The 21,734-nt window shown below is 50.2% G+C and overlaps 1 protein-coding gene across 5 annotated transcripts; it reads right to left on the bottom strand.

The window, feature by feature from the left end:
* Nucleotides 1-1,647: 1,647 nt before the first annotated feature.
* LOC128116838 (neuronal-specific septin-3) lies at nt 1,648-21,680 on the bottom strand. Of its 5 annotated transcripts, none has more exons than XM_052748447.1 (11): nt 21,584-21,680; nt 16,375-16,566; nt 14,053-14,181; nt 13,516-13,597; nt 13,068-13,205; nt 11,123-11,240; nt 10,391-10,486; nt 7,720-7,819; nt 5,797-5,848; nt 5,414-5,507; nt 1,648-5,061 (listed from the first exon to the last, which is right to left on the bottom strand). In XM_052748447.1, exons 2-11 carry the CDS (start codon nt 16,535-16,537, stop codon nt 4,915-4,917), a joined length of 1,119 nt encoding a protein of 372 aa, XP_052604407.1. In that variant the 5' UTR covers nt 16,538-16,566; nt 21,584-21,680; the 3' UTR covers nt 1,648-4,914. The 5 variants fall into 5 exon arrangements, with proteins under 5 accessions (XP_052604407.1, XP_052604406.1, XP_052604405.1 ...); XM_052748446.1 differs by lacking the exon at nt 21,584-21,680 and adding an exon at nt 21,152-21,336 and having other exon boundaries at nt 7,720-7,816; XM_052748445.1 differs by lacking the exon at nt 21,584-21,680 and adding an exon at nt 21,152-21,335.
* Nucleotides 21,681-21,734: the final 54 nt, after the last annotated feature.

Raw genomic sequence — 21,734 nt, 5'->3', positions numbered from 1 at the left:
CAGTGGGTCCAATTCCGGGTAGGTGTCACACTCATTGTATTACTCAAGACACTCTAGAGTATTAATATGCCAGTGAAGAAACAAAAATTGCCAAATAATCAGACATGTCATTCTAAGACACGTCCAGATTTCAGATTTTTTTCTTTGTTTCTTTTTTTTTTAGACAGGGTCTATGTAGCTCTGACTGTCCTGGAACTCGCTGTGTAGACCAGGCTGACCTCAAATTCGCAGAAGTCCTCCTGCCTCTGCCTTCCAAGTGCTGGGTTTAAAGGTATGTGCCACCACACGTAGCACAGATCCTTTTTTTTTTTTTTTTTAAGTTCAAGACTTACTAGAATTAAAAATCAAATTCAGTAGTACAGAGCAGAGCAGGAAACATCTGATCTAGCCTCTCCTGCCAATGCAACCTTAAACAAGAAGATTGCTGTCCGGACTTTACCTTCTGCGTGTAGGGTGATGTTGAGTCAGAACAGTGCTTGGGTTTCCCGTGGCTGGGATAGTTGATGTCCACCAATCAAATTTCACTTCATCTGCGTTGTGTTGCCTCGAGTTGCCATCTTCATGATTTGATCTGCGTGGTTTTGAGAGCCTCTTGACCCATCCTCCTCCATTCTGACCCCTCCGAACTGTGTCTCCTCCTTCATTTATACCATATGTTCACAGCACAGAAAGTCAAGGTACCAAATGATTGCTTACAGTTCACACTACCATTTAGGGAAATAATCAGCAGAAGAGAGTTGTATTGTTTAATAAGCTCCCAGTGAGGGGAAGGTTGTCCTAAACTCAAGAAAAAGCCTAGTGTTTAACTTCCTTTGTGCGTACGATTAGTATATGTGCACGTGTGTTTGGCTGTCCATGCCTGTGTGCACTTGAAGAGGCCAGAAGAGAGTCCTATCACTCTCTCCTCTATTTCCTTAAAAGAATATCTCACTGGACCTGGAAGCAGGCTGCTGACCAGCAAGCCCCAAGTAAGCATGGCGCCATACCTATTTTTTTTTTTTTTTATGAGGGTGTTAGGGATCTGAATTCAGGTCTTATGATTGTACAGTCATCACTCTTACCAGCCGACTCACCTCCCATGTCCCTTGTGAAACGTGTGTGTGTGTGTGTGTGTGTGTGTGTGTACACGTGTACACATGCACAAGAACACATGGAAGTCAGAGGACAACTTATGGGAGTTAATTCTCTCCTTCCACCGTGTAGAACCCAGGGATCAAACTCAGGTTGTCAGCCTTGGCAGCAAGGGCCTCTTTCCAACTGAGCCATCTCACTGGCCCCTTTATGCTTTTAATATGTTCATGGTAAAATCATTTTCTAGGCAAGACTAGGCTTTCATTGGTTCTTGGGGAAAAAAGAGCGGACACTAAGAAGTTAAGTAAACGGGACTGAATCCTTTTCTGGGAAAACACAGAACCTGTGAGATCAAACGTCAACTCTTCCACTCACTGGGGTTACAAAGTTCCAGGAAAATGACTGGGATATGACCTCATGTCACCTGAAAATGAAGAGATCACACATGTTCAATCTCTAGTACCTATGGCTACTTCTTGCCAAGAGGGTCCCTAGCTCACACACAGGTGAGATGATGTCATTCGTGGCTGATTTGATGGAGGAGCAAGCAGCACAAATAACACAAAGACCAGGCCATTATTGTTCAAACAGCAATGTTTAGTTGTACAACACAGAGGCTAGCAACATTTACATGACCAGTCTGAGTGTCTGTTGGCTTGTTTTCAACTGGGAAATTAAACTTGGAATATCACCAAAACAGTGGCTGGGGACCAATAACATTTTAAAAAAACGGGTCATTCCTGCATCCTCTAGGCTTGGGCCTCTTGTTCCAACAGGACTTGTAGATGAATGGCCCACAAGTCACCAGCCTCTGAGCAAGTTGTATCCAGGTGGCGATGGCAGGTGAGGCGGCCAAGGCAGGGTTCTATAAAGACACAGTGTATGGGGCAGTGGCAGCCAACATTCGCAAACATTCATGCATCTGATGAGGGCTTGGCCCGCCATTGAGTAGTTTCCATTAGCCTAGAGCGACCACCTGAGGTCAGGCTAGTGCATTGCTCACATTAATAGGGTGGGGGATGGGAGTAGGAATGGTCAGGGTAGGTGGGAAGAGATCCCTCTTATTGCTAAATGTACAAAGGGGTGCTATTTTTCTTCCTAGAGTGTATAGCTTGTGGGTTTGGGGTGGTTTGTGTGTGTGTGTGTTTAATTCACTTTTTTTTTTTTTTTTTTTTTTAGTTTGGGGATAAGGAAGTCAAACCCAGCAACATCTTTTCAGGAAAACCACTTCCCAAATGGCCGTATTTGGGGGGTAAACAGGTTCTCTACACATACACACACACATACATACACACACTGGGCCAGCCACCAGTGGTGGGGGTTTTTTTGTTTTTTTGTTTTTTTTTTAAGTGACGCTAGCTCTCTTGCTCCCCGACATCTGTAATGAATCACCCTTATAAATACCTTTAAGCAATGAAGGAGACACCCTTGTCCCACAGGAGGGCTCACACAGATGACCTCAGTGACTTTGACAAGCAGAAAAAAATTGCTTTCTTGACCGTTTGAGGGAGCCAAGAAGAGTACTCATGCAGATGAATGGCTAGGGAGCAATACCGGGTCCCTTAAAGACGGTTACAAGTCGCTGGTATGGGCTTGCAAGGGCAGGAGAAGCTCTCGGTGAGTCCCTTCTCTCTACGCATGGGCGGGGGCTGCTGACGGACGATGGAGCAGGGCAATGCTGGCTGGCAGGTGAACTCCATTCCATTAGGAGGAGAGGAGTGGTTTGGCTACATGGAGGAAGCTACTATCCTAAAGAGGCAGCTGGCCCCTCCCACCTGCTGAGGGCCGAGAGGGGCTGTGGTGGTGGGCTGGACCAGCACAGCATTAAAAGGGGCTTGGCCCTACAGCAATGGCAGCTGGAAGGAATGAGGGAGAAGCAGCGCTTGAAATGGCCTTCATTCAGCCGTGGGGCAGGGGGGAGCTGGTGCAGGCGGAAGGACAGTGCCCAGGAGGCCTTCTCCCTGCAAGGGGAGTTGAGAATGGTTGAGGGGGTGGAGACCAGCAGCTCACAGCAGACACACAAAACAGCTTCTCTGGGGAGAGTGAGACCACAGCCGGGGGAGGGGGGTGGTGTTAGGTACCATTCTCCTGCTTAGCCTATCCAATGCCCACCATCCTTATCCCCTGCTGGCCCTAGGCACCCAGTTCCATGTCGCCATCCGTGACAGCTCGCTGGGGTAGTAAGGGAGCTCTATAACCCTGCCGCCACTCTAGCCTGACAGGTGCCTGCTCTGGAGGAACTTCATGGGGAAGTAGGGATGAGGAGTGAGGGCTAGATATAGGGGAGAGCAGTCTCCAGGAGAGGCTAAGACCATAGGATAGGGGTCACATGATCTGATCATTCCCTGCTCTTTCATTTGGTCCACTGGATCATGGGTCTTCCATCTTTTTTGTTTTTCCTAGCACCTGAGTGATAAAGGACTGAAATTATAAATGCTAGCATTCAGTGAGGACCAGTTAAACACCCAGGCTGGACCAGGGGATGGGATAGTGGATAAGACCAATTATAAACAGAATCCCTTGGTCGCTTCCCTTTCCTAAGGCCTAAACTGTTTTCCTTAAAGCAGCTTTAGAAACTACAGGAAGAAAAACGTGTGTGCAAGGAGCAGTGGACGTGCGCATTAACTACTACAGGGCTCCTGAAAGAGGAGGCAAGACAAGGCTAAATGTACGGTCGCGGTGTTCCCAGGAAGTCCACAGGGTCAGAAGGTGGGAGAACTGGGTCAGGGGGAGAAGCAGAGAAAGACAGACAAATGAGAACAGAGAAAAATGAATCAGGTTTATATGAGGCAAAGCCACAGAAAAGCCAGCTTACCACAGAAAGAAGGCTCTAGAGAAAGGGAAACATGTCCTAGAATGAGTCTCCATAGCCCAGCCCCCTAAGAAATCCCACATATTTTTTCTGATATTTCAGAATTAGTTCGAAAACGTAACGTCCTCCGCTCAAAAGCTGCCTCACTTGGCCAGCGTGTGTGCCTCCTTGAACAGAACACTGGGGGCGGGCAGCCCAAGTTACCAAGTTCCCCTATTTGCCTAGGCTGCTCCCAAGTTCAGGGCAAATTTCAGTGTTCAGCTGCAGAAACTGACGTTTATATTCCCTAAAGCTCTGATTTCTCTTCCAGTCTCAGTGTGTATTGTCCCATGCTTTTACTTGTGATTTTTAAAAATTATTTATTTATTTTTATCTTATGCATATGAGAGTTTGTCTCTGTGTATGTATGTATACACTATGCTCATGGCAGCTAAAAGAGGGCTTCTGATCCTCTGGAAGGGGAGTCACAAATAGTCTTGAGCTGCCAAGTACATGCTGAGAACCGAACCTGGATCCTCTGCAAGAGTGGAAGTTGCTCTTAAGCACAGAGGCATCTCTTCAGCCCCCTAGTTATAATTTTATTTCAGGGCAGCAGAAAGTCAATTTAGGAAGTAGACTGGGTATGACTTCTAAATACAGAAACGAAGCTAACATAGATTACTCGAAAAGGAAGTGAAGGGAAGAGACAGGCAGGAGAGATGGAGAATGTACAAATATATGAAGAAAGGCGGCTGGGGGAGGGGTGGAGAGAGAAATCGGGAAGAGGAGACAACCAACCAGCCTGAGATGCGAAGCGAACACAGAAAGCAGTGGCCTGTAATGGTGACGGCGCTGCTTGACAGCGACCTTGACATAGACCCAAGGGTGGAGCTCCATGTCCAGGCACTAATCCTGCAGGAACCCCCTCCGCATTCTTCTCTGCTCCCCATGACCTTTCTTTTCATTTTTCCAAGAAGTCCTAGCCTTCCTCTAGGCCACCCCAACTCACAGCGAAGGTTGTTCCGAACCCCGACACCCCACCACAGGCTAGCTCAGCCACCTGTCTGTGAAGAATATTTGCAGCCCCAGTTTGTGGGTGGGTCAGAAGTAAGAAGGAGTTGCCTGTGGTTCACCTGCTCCCAGCATTTTAAAACAAAATCTTCCCCAGACCTCTTGATTGAGGCGTACAGCTTTGTGTTCTGGAGCACAAGAAAAAAGGAGACAGAATGGATAGTCATGGAGAAGGCAGACTAACAGAGAACTTTCCAGAGAGGGCAATGAAAATACCTCACCCCTGAGCACACACACTCAGGCACTCTCTCATACACACACACACACACACACACACACACACACACACACACACACAAACGACAAAATACTCCACAAATACCAGACAGGCCTGTGGGACAGAGCTGAAAGGAAAAGGTGGCTGGAGGTGGTGTCTGGGACATGTGTGTGTTTGGAGAATGTGGGATGTGAGTGACAGATAACACAGAGAAGGAGTCATCATGGATTACTGTCGTGGCTCTCCTCTGTGTCCACGCTCACCGGAGGGAGGCCTCCATTGTCATTGAGCCTCTTGGCCCTGTAAGTCTCATAGTGGATGTTGTGGGTTACTTCTTTGAGGTCCTGGAGGTGAGTCCTGGAGGACAGAGTAAAAAAGGGAAGGGGATGCAATTAAGCATCAGAAGAGGAGGAAGAGATCCACCTCTGAAGCTAACACATCTCTCTGGTAGACCAGACTCAATGACTGGGCCCCATTCCTGAGGGCCAATGACAGTTCTTCAACCCTCCTTCATTGAGACAGGGGCTAGAACTGGGCCAGAAAGCTCTGTCAGAGAGACATGGAAACTCAGGACGTGAATCTGAGCAGATGGCCCTCAATCCCAAATAATTAAACCTGCCCCCTGGGGAGAGGGAGACCATCTTACCTGATGACGAAGTCTCGAAGCAGGGCAAACTCACAGTGGTTGAGGTTTTCCACTAAGGATAAAACAGAAGAAAATGGGAGGCTGGTTCACTAGCGCAGGGCCCAGAAGGTAGGCAGCTTTAAAGAGAGCACGAGGTACTGGGTGGTGGTGGCGCACACCGTTAGTCCCAGCACTCTCGGGGCAGAGGCAGGCAGATCTCAGAGTTCAAGGCCAGCCTGATCTACAGAGTGAGTTCCAGGACAGCCAGGGCTACACAGAGAAACCCTGTCTTGGAAAACCAGAAAGAGAAACAGAGAGAGAGAGAGACAGACAGACAGAGACAGAGAGAGAGACAGAGACAGAGACAGAGAGAGAGGTTCTAGGCAGGTTCTTTAGTGGCCTGGTTCCCTTCCTTCTTTTTTTTTTTTTTTTAACTTTTAATCAGGTATAATGGACACAATACTATTCTAGACACCGGAGAATGACTCTCAATATAGACTGGTTTTGTCCCACATTTTACAAAAAAACTAATGTGGAAGTTTAAAAGAACTTGTGAAGGCCTAAGATGATTGGAACAAAGTAAAACACACAGGACCTCCTAGTGAACCAGCTCTCAAAGGTCACACTCCATACAAAAAGCCCAGTTAACAGAGATGGAGAGACTTCTGTCTACAAACCACACGCCAAGAACTGTGGGAACCGGAGGATAAGGCAAGACTCTGGTCTCACAATGTGTATATAACATTCTCATCACTATTTCTAACTCAAGGCGAACAATGTGCTAACACTACTTTGAAAATCCCAAGGTACTGGGTCTGGTGAGCACGGGAGCTCACCACTGCAATCCCAGTATGTGGGAGAAGGAGCAGAAGGATCACATGTTCAGGGCCCGCCATGGATACAGAGGAAAAACCTGTCTCAAAAACAAACGAACGAACAAACACTACTTAGGGGCTGGCTCAGTGGTTAAGAGCACTGGCTGTTCTTCCAAAGGACCCGGGTTCAATTCCCAGCACCCACATGGCAGCTCACAGCTGTCTGTAACTCCAGTTGCCAGGTACCCGACACCCTCACACCAATGCACATAAAATAAAAAATAAATTATGTATTTTAAAAAAAACACTAGTTAAGGATTTAGCTCAGTGGTAACTCACTTGTTTAGCACAGCAAGGCCCTGAGTTCTATGACCAGGACCACAAAATTTATTAATAATAAACAATTCAGGACAGTGGAGTAAATCTCATCAAAATATCCAAATCTGAAGTTCAAGTTTCACTAGCATGGGAAAAGCACTGGGTTTACTCTCCAGGGCAGCGGCTGGTGGTGGGTGGGGACTGTGAGACCTTTGCAAAGCAAAGCATTTAACTTGTCTGAGATTCATATTCTCAAGACGGGAACACCTGGCGCGCACTCCTTACAGGGCTACCATGTTGAATAAAGGGTTGTTTTCTTGGTCTGTTTTGTCTGTACTGTGCAGGGGATCGAACCCAGGGCCTTGCACATGCTAAGCAAGCGCTCTATCCCTGAGCTGCTACTCCCCATCCCTGAATGAGACCCTTGAAGTAACTTCTTGAAAACTTTCAGAATCATCAAGGCCCACCCGAGGTCACATCTATCCATCATAAATGGTAGACTAAGACAACAGCCGAACCACCCTTTGGCACTTTGCCAGGTCACATGTGAAACCCTTTCTCTGTTTTTTTTTTTTTTTCTCCACCCTCAGTAGTTTCTCCGGGTTCTAAATTCATTTGACAGGCCAAGTCATTGCCACCTGGTCACATGTTAAATGGTGCCATTGCTTCCTGCCTAGGACTGTCATCCCAGACTGTAAGCTCCTTGTTGGCAGCCACTGGCTGGCATCGATATCCCAGAACAGCACTTTGGCTCCCGATGCTTAAGCCGCCCTCTGGATAGCCACTTCTTCCAGGAGATGTACCGACTTACCTTCGATGATCCCCCAGGGTGTTTTTCTGCCCAGGACCCTCTTGCCGTTCACTTGGTACTCCTTGTCACTCCCCACCACAGCGAAGGGCATGCTCTCCTGCTAGATGGGGGAAGACACAAGCCAACACACATGCTCAGTCCTCTTCTCCACACCGAACGTCCAAGGGCAGGACAGCCTTTCACAACTTCCTTTGTTGCTCATTCAATGATGCTCCTGGGGGTAAGGTCAAGACTCTGCCCCTTGAAAAGACTGAGCTGGGACTCTGTGGGAACCCTGACTACACTGTGGTCTGGCTGGTTAGCCTCAGAAAGCTGGCTTTCCTTCAACTAGAGAGCACTTTGTACGGTTCATTGTGCCTGAGCACATAGTTTCATTTGATTTGGAACCGCTCTGTGAGCTAGCTAGACAGACTCTCACAAACAGCACCCCCCCTTCCAGGCGCCAGCCAGACTCCGAGATGTGTTATGTGGCTCCCATGGAACCTACTGGCAGATGCCCAGGTACTAAACTCTCAGGGCCCTAGGCTGCTCTGTTCTATCAGGACAAGCACCCGAATGTATCTGCCTGGTGTGTGTTATTGTCATCCGATAAATCAGTCATGTATTGCTTAATGACAAGAAAATATTGTGAGAAAAGTTCATGGGCAATTGTGCCATGGGGCGAACTCATAGCATAAGAAGTATGCAAGCTAATAAGACAGCTACCATGTCACCAGGTGGTAGGATTGCAGGGAAGCACTGTCTTATGTGGCCCTTCACTGACCAAAATCTCTTCATGCAGCACATGAATGCCATATGTAAACTGAGGACACATACATGTAGAGCCGTTTGCATGCAGAAAGATGATGAACGTGAACTGCTTTGGCATTAAGGATGGACTTTGGGCTGAGAACGCAGGTCAGTGATTGAGTGCTTGCCTAGCACACTGAAGGCTCTGGGTTTGATCCTCAGTACTGCCCAGTGTGTGTGTGTGTGTGTATGTGTGTGTGTGTGTGTGTGTGTGTGTGTGTGTGTGAGAGAGAGAGAGAGAGAGAGAGAGAGAGAGAGAGAGAGAGAGAGAGAGATGATGATGATGATGATGATGATGATGATGCCATCCGAAGCACCACAAAAATATGTAGGCTGATGGATGTGACTCATACTTTAACATTTTAGCTTCCTAAACTATTTCTTTTTAGACATTCAAGATTTGTAGACATCACTTTTAAAGGTGATTATCTGAGGCTGATATCTAATTATCTGGCTCAGTGAATAAAGAAAGATACTTCCACTAAGTCTGATGATCTGAGTTAGATCCATAGTAGAAGGAAAAATTATCCCCCCAAAGTTGTCCTCTGACCCCCACACATGCCACGGGCAGGACCAACTCCCACCCCCTCACCATCCCAATAAGTAAATTAATGTCATTTAAAAGGTTTTTTTTTTTTTTTTAATGCTGGGTAGTGGTGGCACACCTTTAATCCCAGCACTCAGAAGACAGAGGCAGTGGATCTTTGTGAGTTCAAGGGCAACCTGGTCTACAAAAAGAGAGTTCCAGGACAGCCAGGGCTGTTACACAGAGAAACCCTGTCTCAAAAAAACAAAACAAAAAAAAAAAAAAAGGAGATTTTTAAGTGATAATCTTAATTCATTTGCCTCTTTCAACTGAGTATCTATCCAACTATAAGAGATAAAAGGCTTCTGCTAGATTATTCAACTTTCTAAAAGAGTCTAAGAGGGTCTAAAAACCTAAGCTGTGAGGTGAGAGATTTGTCACAGATTAGACTGGGTTGGGCAATGGGCCCAGGTTTCTGATGCAGAATCACAGAATTGTAGCAATTTTGAGTTGGGGGCAAGACCTTAGAAGGCATGGAGCTGATGATCTCCAAACCCGGTTCCTGGTGGGGCCAGAACCACAGAGGGCATCTTAGCACCTGCTGGGACAGCAGAGTTCTGTGCCCACGACACTCAGCCAAAGCAGCTCTGTTCTGGTGGTTTGTATACTAGAGTTCAAAGGTTTTTTGTTTGTTTAAAAATCTTAATTACATAGTGTGTGTGTGTGTGTGTGTGTGTGTGTGTGTGTGTGTGTGTGTGTGTGTGTGTTCTCTCAAGTGTGTACAGAGACCAGAGAGCGACTTTTGGGAGTCAATTCTTTCCTTCCACCACATGGGGATCCAACTCATCAGGTTGTCAGCTTGGCAGCAAGAGCCTTTACACGCTGAGCAATCTCATTGGCCCTTGATTGTTTTGTATATAGTTCTTCTAGGGAGAGAGAAAGCCTATAAGCCACTCACCAGCTTCTGTATTTTATAAAGGGAGAAACTGAAACAAACTTTGGCTAGAGCATAGATTCCTCTGGGCGCCATCCCAGTGCTTTCCCTGCCTGCTGCCCTATCTCCTAACACTGTGGTTTTGCCAGGTCCTAGGAAGGACAGGGAGGCTTTCTATCATCATCTGGTGGTGAAAGGGACTGGGTACAGGAAGCCCTGCTGTGGGCTCACAGTCCTAGTGAGGGTCACTGTCTTCCTGCTTCCTGATCAGAAGAAGTGACCAGGGGATGCGGTAAGGGAAAAGCGAAGGAAGGGACATCCTGAAGGCACATCCCAGAGGCACTGAGGAGGAGGTACTGAGGAGGCACTGAGGAGGAGGTACTGAGGTGGAGGTACTGAGGAGGCACTGAGGAGGTACCTACCCTGATCTTGTCATTCTCGGTCTTGTCCTCCAAATCCTCATCAAACTCCTTCTGAGGGTAGAACTCAATGCCGTTTACTTCAAGCTCTTTGCGAACCTGGAGGAGGAGCAAGGCACTACAGTGTTGATAATCCTTAGGCCCTGGGCAACAGAAAGATCCCAAGAAAAGACACCACCCAGCCTGAGAGTAGAGAGGAAGAGTCTGTGGGAGCAGGTTCAGGCCTCTGGGATTTCAGACAAACAGCACAGCTGAATCCAGACACCACAGGCCATGCTCACAACCTTGACCTTCATGCTCTACTCCTCTTTGCAAGGAAGGGAGATAAAGCCCTCCTGGGCTCTCTGTTAGCACTCCTTCAAGGCCAGCTTAAGTCTCTTCCTCCAGGATTTCTTCAGTGTTCTTTTCTTTTCATCCAGTGAGTACTAGTGTGGGCCGTACTTTCAAGTCTTTCTAGTAACCCGACCATTGGAGAAGTAAGATCTTGGGTTCCCAGTGATGAGTGTCTGGGAGCCTTTGCAGACAAATGTGGAGGGTGGGGCAGAGGCAGCCTGGAACTGCATGGACGTACCTTTGGCCCAGGAACTTCTAGCCCTTGCCTCCTGGGTGGTTAAGTGGGAGGGAGTTAGGATGGGAAACTGGAGCAGAGTGGAAGACATGGCAGGTAGGAAATGGCTTGGACCCAGAGGAGGGGACGGAAGCCCTAGACAGGAAAAGGGCAAAGGGGCTGCTCACCCTCTGCTTGAATTCAGACTTCTCCTCCAGGGTCATGGTGTCAGCCTTGGCAATGACAGGGATGATGTTCACCACTTTGCTGAGGTGTTTCATGAACTCAAGATCAAGAGGTCGTAAGCTGGAGCCCAGAGGAGGTAGGAATGTCAGAGCCACCAACCCTTCCCACCTCAGCCACTGCCCTCCCCACAGCGTCCTTGGGGGAGCACCAGTCTGGGGATCTAGCTGAGGCCACACAGCTGTAGCCTCTCCTCTGGCACATGTCCACTGCTTCAGCGCCCGCTGCGTGTCTCCAACTCCACCCTCAAGCCATCACAACCAAGCCCTCCCTTTCCTTCCTCAGTTTCCATGTAAAGCATGTCTCTCCTCAAACTCCCTCAAATCATTCCATGACACGGTTTCTGGCCTAGGAACTTCTTTCTTTGGGGGACATACATGGATGGCCATGACCAACTGAACTCTTCTGAACAGTCTCACCTCGGCCCCCACATTCCATCCTGTAGAACCAGGCTCTAGTTTGCAGTCGGGGAATTCATTAAGTCTGATTATCTGATAGTTCCCACCAACTGTGGACCAAGGTCTCAGAAAAGCTAAAACTATTGTTTCAGCTGAGGCAGGAAAATCTCAAATTCCAAGCCAGCCTGGGCTACAGAGTAAGTACAAGGCAATTTTGGACAACTAAGTGAGACCCCGTTTAAAAAAAAAAAAAAAAAAAAGAGGGGCTGGAGAGATGGCTCAGCGTTTAAGAGCACTGACTGCTCTTCTAGAGGACCCAGGTTCAATTCCCAGCACCCACACGACAGCTCACAACTGTTTGTAATTCCAAGACCTGACACCTTCACAGAGACATACATGCAGGCAAAACAGCAATGCACATAAAATTTTTAAAAAATTAAAAATAAATAAAAATTAAAAGGGCTGGGCATGGTGACACATGCCAGCACTTGGGAGGCAGAGACAGGCAGACCTCTGAGTTCAAGGCCAGCCTGGTCTACAGAGAGAGTTCCAAGACAGCCAGGGCTACACAGAGAAACCCTGTCTCAAAGAAAAAAAAAACATGAATAAATAAATATTTTTTAAAAAGTAAAAAGAGGGCTGGAGTATATAACTCAATGGTAGAGTGCTTACCTGGCATGTGTGAGGCCCTGGGTTCAATTCCCAGTACTCATTCTTAAAAACAAAACAAAACCAACAAAAAAGCCCTTATTTTATTGAGCTCCTAGGCCTGACCCAGGACCTCTATTACTCAACATTGGCTGGGAACCCCTGGATCTTTCAAAATTCAGGGTCTACCTTGCTGTGTGTCATCCTCTCAAAAACTTAAGTTCTGACTCTGCAGAGGGGCTTAGAGAGACACACTGTCCTGCAGGAAGGTGGCTAGAAACACCACTGAGATCCCTGACCTCTGCCTGTTCCCACACTGCTCATCATGGGGCCCATCTGCTACTTACAAATTAAGTTCCCAGCACAGCCTTCATCTCTGGATGTCCGGCTCCTCCTGCTGGAATGGCCCCCGTCTAGGTACCTACAGCTAAGTTCCACATCTTGCCTAGATGCCAGCCCCCAATCCAGTAGCCCTGATTCTCCCTACGTTACCTTTTTTGCCTCCCCCACACCCTTGTCCAAAGCAAGTATCTGTTGAACAAATGAGGTGCTTTCTGCTCAGGTTCTCTCTGCTGGTATAGTTGGGCTGTTCTGGGTACCAGTAAACAGTATTGGGGGGGGCAGTGATGTGCTGGGTACCAGTAAACAGTACTGGGGCCGGGGAGTGATGGCCAGCTTTACTCTCTTTCTTATGGAAAGCCTGGGGAGCCCTAAGGTCACAGGGCCATGACCTTCCAGCCATCTGACCCTCCCCAGCTAAGTCCAGGTAAGGATTCTCCAATCCTTGGCACAAAGGACACAAATCGGAGCCAGGCCCGGTAGTAGGAGTGGGTCTGGTACGTACGAGTGTCCTGTGGGGGAGATGAAGTAGAGGCAGCAGTGGACACGGGTGTCGGGAATGCGTTTCTTCCTGGCGATGTTGACCTCTTCCTTCAGGAACTTCTCATACTGCTCATTGATGTATTTCTCAATGGGCTCCCAGCTGAGGGGTTGCGGGGAAACATGGATGGGATACATCAAGAGGACAGACTCAGGAGTGCCTCTTAGGCTCAGTCAGGTCCCAATCCCCTCACACCCATCTCACATCCTAGCCTCCTTTCTCTCCCCGATGACGAGTTCACCCTCAACCTCCCCATGGACGGCTTTCCATGGATGGTTAGCACGGGTGGACTTCGCCCAGGGGACCCAGCCTCTCTCCCAGGAGGATGCAGGTCGTGCTCAACGGGAATGAATCTGCACTGTGTCTTCCTAGCGGAGTATTTAGGAAGGAGATCTCAGAGGCAGGCACACACCAGTTTTCATTGTTGATCTGGTCCCCGAAGCCTGGTGTGTCGATGACTGTCAGCTTCATTTTGACACCACCTTCCTCTATCACTGGAGAGAGTAGAAAGAGCACCACATAGGTCAGTCCTATAGCTGACCCCAGGGGCCCTGCAGCCTGCTGGCCAGGAGCACCCATACTTCTTAGAAGCAGCTAATATATTGGCCAAGCCACAGACGTCTCCCACTCAGCACTTTTACGAAGGCTCCTCCCTACACCTAGAAGACAGTGTCCTACTTCTTCTGTGTCTACTTCTGTCTGAATCCTGAGTTTTATCACCTAGTTCAAGACCCACCTCTCAGTTCTACACGCATACTCCCCCCCCCCTCCCGCTCCCACCTCACTATCTAGGCCTAGCAGCCTACGGAGTTTGCACTAACAAATTTGGGGCTTACTTCCACTCTGTGGTTCCCTTTCACATCTTATTCCCCAATTGGCCCCCTTTCTCTTACTTGGCATCAGCCCCCCTCCAAATGATGCCCACAGAGGATGCTGGCCTAGTCCTCACCATGCCCAATCGCTTTGATCTCTACAGTTTTAGGGATCTTCTCCTCCCGATTCCAGCTGGAGGCCTTTCGGCTCACTTGGGACTTGAAGAGTGTGTTGACCAGCGTTGACTTGCCCAGTCCACTCTGGCCTGTAGCAAGGGAGGAGGAGACGGAGAAAGGGAGACAGGCCGCACATCTACCTCCTGAGCCGCAGAGCCCTCCTGTGAGCTTACAGGGCTCCGGAGCTGTGATCCAAGCCCTATTTGAACACCCCTTGGGGATGAGCATTAGGTAGGAATGTCCAATGGAAAGGACCCTTGAGAAATGGCGGTTGGATTCCATGTTCCTTCGTGGACCCCAGGACCATTGGGAGAAGGCACAACTTGTGCATTTGTGGTGTGTGTGAGATGTAGTTTTCTGGTTTGGTCTGGCTTGTGTTTTTGTTCAGCTTAGCTTTTCCATCTTTAATAACACTTAAAGTGAGAACAGAATTACTTTGCATGCAGATCCTGCCTCACAGTGCCTGAGCACTTCCCCATCTGTTAGTAAAACTGGTCTTTTTACCCCCTGGTGCTGGGGACTGAAAACCAGGGCCTTGTGCTTGACTGTCAGGCTCTTTAACCCAGAAATAAAATCCCCACCCCACCCAAAATCACTCTTCATATCACCCCCGTGCATCTCATAGCAGGGCTCTCTCCCTCCCCTAGATGAGATGTAACACGCGTGAGGGAACACAGATCAGGGCTCACATCCCAAGAACCATGCTTTTTTTTACATTTATTCATTCTGTGTATGTATGTATGTCATATGCTCATGTTGTCTGTGTGTGCATGTGTGTGTGTGTGTGGTATATGTTATGTGTGTATCTGTATATATGTGATGTGTGTATTATGTGGGATGTACGTATATGTGGTGTTTTCACTGCTTTAGGCTTGTCATGCTATCCCCTTAGGCCATCGTCTCTTTACAGATGGGTAAGGAAGGATGGAACTGGCAGAGACCAGGAATGGTGAAGAGAAGCATTTTTCTCATCCCACCTGAGGAGCTGGCAGAAGCCACTTAGATCATTATGTTAAAAAGGCTCTACAGGAAAGAACACGCACAAGTCAAGAGCCTCTCTGTGTGCATGAGTAGAATGTAGATGGGGACTGCTAAGAGTTGCGTTGGAGCAGTTCCCAGCCAGGATAGAGGTCTAAATTTATCCCGAGGTTAAAAGAGTTGTGGAATTAGAATGGACGGCCCAATGAGTTCGGCATGTTGGGGAAGCCATTGGGTAGCTAGTGGACAATGAATTGGAGAGGAAAGGAGATGGAGGGCCAGGAGGGTCAATGTCACCCCAACTGGCACAGCTGTAAGTGTCCATGAACCATCTACCATCTACTTCTGTTTTTTGTTTTGTTTTGTTTGAGGGTTTTTTGTTGTTGGTGGCTTGGTTTTTGTTTTTTTCAAGACAGGGTTTCTCTGTGCAACAGTCTTGGCTGTCCTAGAACTCGCTCTGTAGACCAGGCTAGCCACAAACTCACTGAGATCCACCTGCCTCTGCCTCCCAAGTACCAGGACTAAAGTTGTGTGCCGCCATCACCCAGCTTAAGAACTTCCAGTTCTTAAGCTAAGACTTTGATACCAGAAAGTTAAAACAGCCATGTCACTGAGTACACTGTCAGCTCAGCTTGTGTATTTGTAGCAAAACATCTGAATGAGTCTACCCTGGCCAAGGGTCTTCCCCTTCTGCAGATCAGCACTGAGTCAGGCAGCTGCTGCTACCCAGGTGGGCTGGCCTAGGGTAGCAGTGGGGGATGGGCAGAAGCTGACAGGCCTAGGAGATCTTTACAAGGTTAAAGGGACAGAGCTTGTTGATTAGATGGGGGAAGGAGGAGGGAGGAGGCTGCCTCACACCCAGTGAACAACTCAGATGAAGCAAATGTCCCTTCCTGCTACACACTGTGACTCACAGACGCTACTCAGTGACTAAGACCCTGGAAAATCTTGAAGCTTTAAGGTGTGAACAATTAGACCATCTTTCACCCAGTCCTCTCACAGCTCTTGGAGATGGGAAAGGGCTGACGATGCCCATTCCACAAACCTAAAGCCAGCTCAGAGTGATGGCATGGCCGCCTGTCTACATTCAGCTAGCGGCGAAGCCAGGCTGGCCATCCACCCAAATCTCCCATCCTTGAATCAGCCGGTTAGGAGGAAGGAACCAGACCTTCATGATCAGCATGATGAAATCCTCCCTCCTAGAAAGAGCTCACCCTAGAGAAGCCAGGTCATTCGGGGGAAAGAAATGGGATCCTTGGCGCTGCCCACCACTAGGCCTTCAGTGACCCCATGGCTTTCCATACCAACGACCATGATGTTGAAGTCAAAACCAGTCTTCATGGTTTTCTTGCGCATCTGTTCGATGATGGTGTCAATGCCGATGTAGCCTAGCAGGTTAGAGTTGATGCTGACCGGCTTCATGGGCACTGCCGGCTTAGGCCTGGGCTCAGGTACCAGCTCTGACATAGCTGCGTCCGTCCTGGCCTCTGGGAGCCCTGAAAAGCCAAGGTGGGAGGAATAGGCAGGGTGAGTGGCAGGAAAACGGGTTTCGTGAAAGGCACAATAGTATTTGATATGGAGTCATGGAGTTGGGACTGGAAGAGACCATCATATCATCCAGTCTGGGTCCCGAATTGTGTAGATGAAAAGCCTACTGATGCCCTGGGGGTGGGTGAGGGACTCGCCCAAGAACACTGTTTAGGTCAGTTGCAAAATCTATACCAGTACCAGGTTCTCCAGATTATTTATTACGTAAAGATCTACTTATTTTTATCTTATGTGTATAAGTGTTTGCCTGAATGTAAGTACATGCACCATGTGCATTCAGTGTCCACAGAAGCCAGGAGAGGACACTGGATCATCCCAGAACTGGGTTTACAAACGGTTGTGAGCCGCCACGCAAGTACTGGGAATCAAACCCAGGTCCTCTACTAGAGCAGTAATCATTCTTAACCCCTGAGCCATCCATCTCTCTAGCCCCAACCGGGTTCTCCAGTTGCCGGACACTTTCAAACACATCGCTGCTCCAAAGTACTGCATCTGCGCATGCAATCCAGGGGCTCCTTCGCCTTAGCTCTACTGCTATCTGGATAACTATTGCAGCGGGGCTGTCTTGTGTCTGCAGCACGGTTGATAGCATCCACCGTCTCTGCTAGTTTCCAGAAGGACCTCTCAGAGGCAAGCACCAAAAGTATCTCTACAGAGTACCAAATGTTTCTTGGCGGGGGGGTGGGAAGGTGGGGGGGTGGGGGCAACTCCACCCCAAAAGAGCACTGGTCTATAAAATGTCTCAGTTATTCAGACCTGCATCTTGCCTTGCCAAGTAAGGAACAAGGAAGCTTCGGGGTTCTAGGTCTACTATCTATCAACTGTCAATGGGCTCGGTTACTTGGTCTTTTAGAAGCAATCACAGCTGCCTTCCTTTGCAGAGCAAGCATGACTCCACCCTCAGCCCCAGCCTCCCCTCTGTGCCGGGAGTTTCAAAGCTGGTGTGCCGCAGAGGGTCTCCCAACACCTCCCATGCAAAGTTTTGAGGCTGCGGAGCCAGCAAGGAAGGACTGATACCCGGTCAAGGACTCTTACTTGCCTAAGACGGCACTTTCATCCTAGTGAGCAGCAGAAGGGGGAGGCTGAGGAAATAGCCCTCCCCAAAGAAGGTCAAAGGTCCCCTTGGCAGACCAGGGGCATGTTCACACACAGGAGATATGTGGCAGGTCACTGTCCAGCAGGGTACGTTCTAGGGGAGATCAACTCCATTTCCCTGTCTGGAAAATGGGTGTGGGGGTGAAGTGAAAAAGATCTCGGCTTGGCCGGGCGGCGGTGGTGCGCGCCTTTAATCCCAGCACTCCGGAGGCAGAGGCAGGCGGATCTCTGTGAGTTTGGGGCCAGCCTGGTCTACAGAGTGAGATCCAGGACAGGCACCAAAACTACACAGAGAAACCCTGTCTTGGAAAAAAAAAAAAAAGATCTCGGCTCTGCTATTTGTCAGCTGGTCCTTGCGCAGGCCACTTCCCTTCTCTGAGCCTGCTTCTTCCTCTGTAGAATGGTAGGGTCATGACTAAGGCTGTGGTGAGCATCACATGAGCTATGATGCTTATAAGCCCAGAGTCCAGCCTCACAGACCCATGCTCTCTTGCCCTTGCCATTGTGTCCCCCACTCCTCCGACCCAGACAGGGTTTCACTGCATAGCCCTGGCTGTCCTGGAACTCAGTAGACCAGGCTGGCCTCAAACTCACAAAGATCAGCCTGCCTCTGCCTCCCAAATGCTGGGATTAAAGGCGTGTCCACCACTGCCCAGCTACCCTTCACCTTTTCAAGTTCAGCTTTCTGGAGGGTGATTGAACCTGAGCACATGAAAGTATTTCTGAAGCAGAGGTGCCCTGGTTCCTAATTTCACAAGCATATTCTTTGCCGCCATGCTCTCCAGGAGCCGTGCCGTTTTTAAAACCCTACGGTTCATGATTACCACCCTGAGTCTCAGCCTTGTGAGGAGGGTTGATGGAACAGCAGATGGGCAGGAGGAAGTGGGAACATGTCTCCCTCCCCATTTCCAAGCCCAGCCAGGAGTCTGCTCCTGTACCCCCACCACCTGGTCCTTCCCCTGGTCCTGGCAAGATGTTCTTTCCTGATGGAAAACTTTCCCGTGTTCCCCCTCAGACACAGCTAAACCCAACAAAGCCTCAGCACCTCCCCAGAGCCTGGCTCTGCTCCCTCTTGCTTCCCAGGAAGCTGTTGCCAACCCAAGTGGCTCCAGAGGGCAGCAGGATTGGCTCAGCCCTGTGACAGCTGACTCTGAACAGGCCGAGTCCGCTCCTCCACTCCACACATGGTCCATGTCCCCCTTTAGCACATCTGCCCTGGGAGTCAGTGCCCCGTTTCTCCTTCCTGCTGTTCTCACAGCCTGGCCCTTTTGGTTTCCTACGTGCCCTGCCAGGCACATTCGGTACCCACAGCCTGTGTTGTGACATAAGCCACCTGGGCGGCAGGCGAAGGGACTTGTATATGTGGAGGTTGTAAATACTTATAAAGCATGTGTCCTCACCATGGCCCACTCAGCTCTGTCTGTCAGACCCTGATTGAAGGAGGGAGCTGACCGGATGCCCAAACAACTCCTAGGCTCTCTGGCTGGCCTGATGTAAGCCCAGGGAATGAGTGGCTCTCACTTTCATTCTTCCGAGGAGCCGTGTTAGCATCCATGATGAGGAAGGTACGGAGCACCTACTAGCAAGTCAGCCTCCTCCCGACCACATGCCAATCACATGCCAGTCACAGGCTAACAGCCGCCACTGATCAAGTACCACAAATACCGTAGACATCACTGAGCCACAAGCTTTGCTGGAACACTTTGTACCCCCTCCTCAAGACCCCAGCTAAGTCACTTCCCATCTTATATGGATGCCCCCCCGCCAGAGCCCCCCCCCTCCCGTGTGCTGCCTCAGTCCCCTGCAGGTTCTACAGTACTTAGCATATCCATTCACTCCAGGTCATTCTAGATGCTGCCAACGGAAGCCTAACTAAACCAAGGGCTACCTTACATGCCAAGGATATATTTGTATCTAAGACAAGGTCACTGCCCCCCTGAGGACCCACTGTCTCTGAAGGTGCCTAACAAGTACACCAGGACCTCCAGGGTCCAGAGCAAATGCTGCTCTGGAGTTGGCCTCTGTGACTCCACGCTCTTCTCCCGCCAGGTCCCACCAGGCCATCCTTGGATGGGCAACTGATACAGGCATGAGTCCTGGCTAGGTGACTCCTAAGAGAGGGGAATGTCCCTGCGTTCCTGGGTTATTAAGTCACACAAAAACATGAATGTAAATGACCTGTCACTGGATGGGTGCTGCTTTCCAGGCCTCTTGGAGGTCGGAGTCATGCCTTATTGTTCTCTGTGCTCAGTGCACCCTAGCATATCATAGATACTCAGCAATGAATGAACGGATGGTGAATGAATGAAAGCCCCACAAGGCAGGAGTCCCTGCAGACAACGCTGCTTCCTGTCCAGAGCACTGGGACCCCACCCCCCACCAACAAATAGCTGTTGTGTGAGCCATGGTCAAGGTAGATAGGTACACCTATAGAGACCTCCTCCATCCCCTGCATCCGAGATTGGCCTGGGGGCTTCCCAAGAGTGGGGAAAGAGTTCATAACTGCTCACAGCAGAATGCAGCTAGATGGCCCTTGAGGGCCCCTCCTAAGCTCCCAGCTCTCCTAGAGAGGGTTGCATCTGTCTGCAGCACCCCCTGCTAGGTACCACCTGCCACATCAGTGCTCCAGGAAGAGAGACAATCCACCTGACTCAGCTCTGGCCCCACAGGACAGCACACTCCATCCCTAAAGCAAGCAAGGATGTCGTGCTTTCTCCTACAGGAAAATGAATGGCTTTGTCTTTGTCTGGTCCAGAGACCCCACCCCTCTGTCAGAAAGGTAGCAATAGGAGAAGGGGACCTCTCTAGAATAATACCTGCCTGCTTAGCTTAATGCTAGGCTATCTCTTCCTTCCCAAGCTGAGGGGTCTTCTCCGGCCCCTTGGTAACCAGCAGCTTTTAAAACCCCACCCCCACCGCAGACAGAGCCAATTCTAGTTCATCCCAGCTCCAGCCTCGGGCAGCTCAAAAAAAAAAGGAAACAAGTCCTTCCCCATTAAAAGAAGCAAAGGGCCCTGGGACACCCCCCTCCCCCCATTCTAGTCAGGAAGCCAATGAGTTCCCTTGGAGACCACCAGCTGGTGCCTGTCTCTGCGCTTGGTCTCTATGTGGGGGAAGGGGACTGACAGCGTACAGGTCTCTGACTGGTTGTAGGTGGTCTGGTACCCATGCTTGGAGTACATGCTGTGCATGTGTGTGCGTGTCCTGGTGTGCTCCAGCGGGGGCTTTCCCTAAGCATCTGGGTCTCCATACCTCCCCAAGCTCCTGTGTGTGCCTTTTCCCGAGACTATGCTTCCAAGTGTGTGCCACCTGGTGTGCGTGTGTCCATGCATATGTCACTGCACGTGGGGTCTTCAGCACAGCAACCCCTCCCTTTGGTAGCGCTTGGAGCCGTAGCCTCCTCCCGGCCGGTGCCAGGCGCCCAAGCGACAGCCCTACCTTTGGACATGAATCCTCCTTTGTCTCGGGTCCTCCGGGAGATGCTCAGGGCGCGGGGCTGCAAGGCTGAGCCGGGCGCGGGCTCCCTCTGGGCCAAGCGGCCCCTGCAGCCGGGCCTCGCCCCACGGCGCCGTCCGCCTACCCGCCCGACCCGCCACCCGGCCGCGCCGCCCCTGCGCCCCGCGCCCGCCCGGGACCTCGCCTCCGCTCGCTCGGCGCCGAGCCGCCCCTGCCCGCGCGCACCGATGCTGCCGCTGCCACCGGCACCACGTGACCCGCGCGCTGGCCGGCCCCGCCGAGGGCCCCTCCCCTTCCCGCGGCTCCCGCGCCAGCACGCAGGAGCAGGTACGGGAGCTCGCGTTGCCCCGCCGGGAAAGGTGCCTGCATCGCAATACCTGTCTCTCTCCCTAGAATCTGTCCCCAGCTCCCTACCAGGTCTGGGGCGCAGGAGATCGGTGGCAGCTGCCGGTGACCGTGCGCGTGCGTGAGTCACGCGGTGATTGGAATATTGCGCTGGCTCACCGCGGTTCTGCCCAGGCGCGGTTGCTGACAGATGGAGCTCCGAATCAGAGAACCGGGTTCC

The sequence above is a fragment of the Peromyscus californicus genome, unplaced genomic scaffold (genome assembly GCF_007827085.1).
Source record: "Peromyscus californicus insignis strain IS unplaced genomic scaffold, ASM782708v3 Scaffold_20__1_contigs__length_68692818, whole genome shotgun sequence".
Taxonomy (NCBI): domain Eukaryota; kingdom Metazoa; phylum Chordata; class Mammalia; order Rodentia; family Cricetidae; genus Peromyscus; species Peromyscus californicus.
This window is presented reverse-complemented; position numbering and strand designations above follow the sequence as displayed.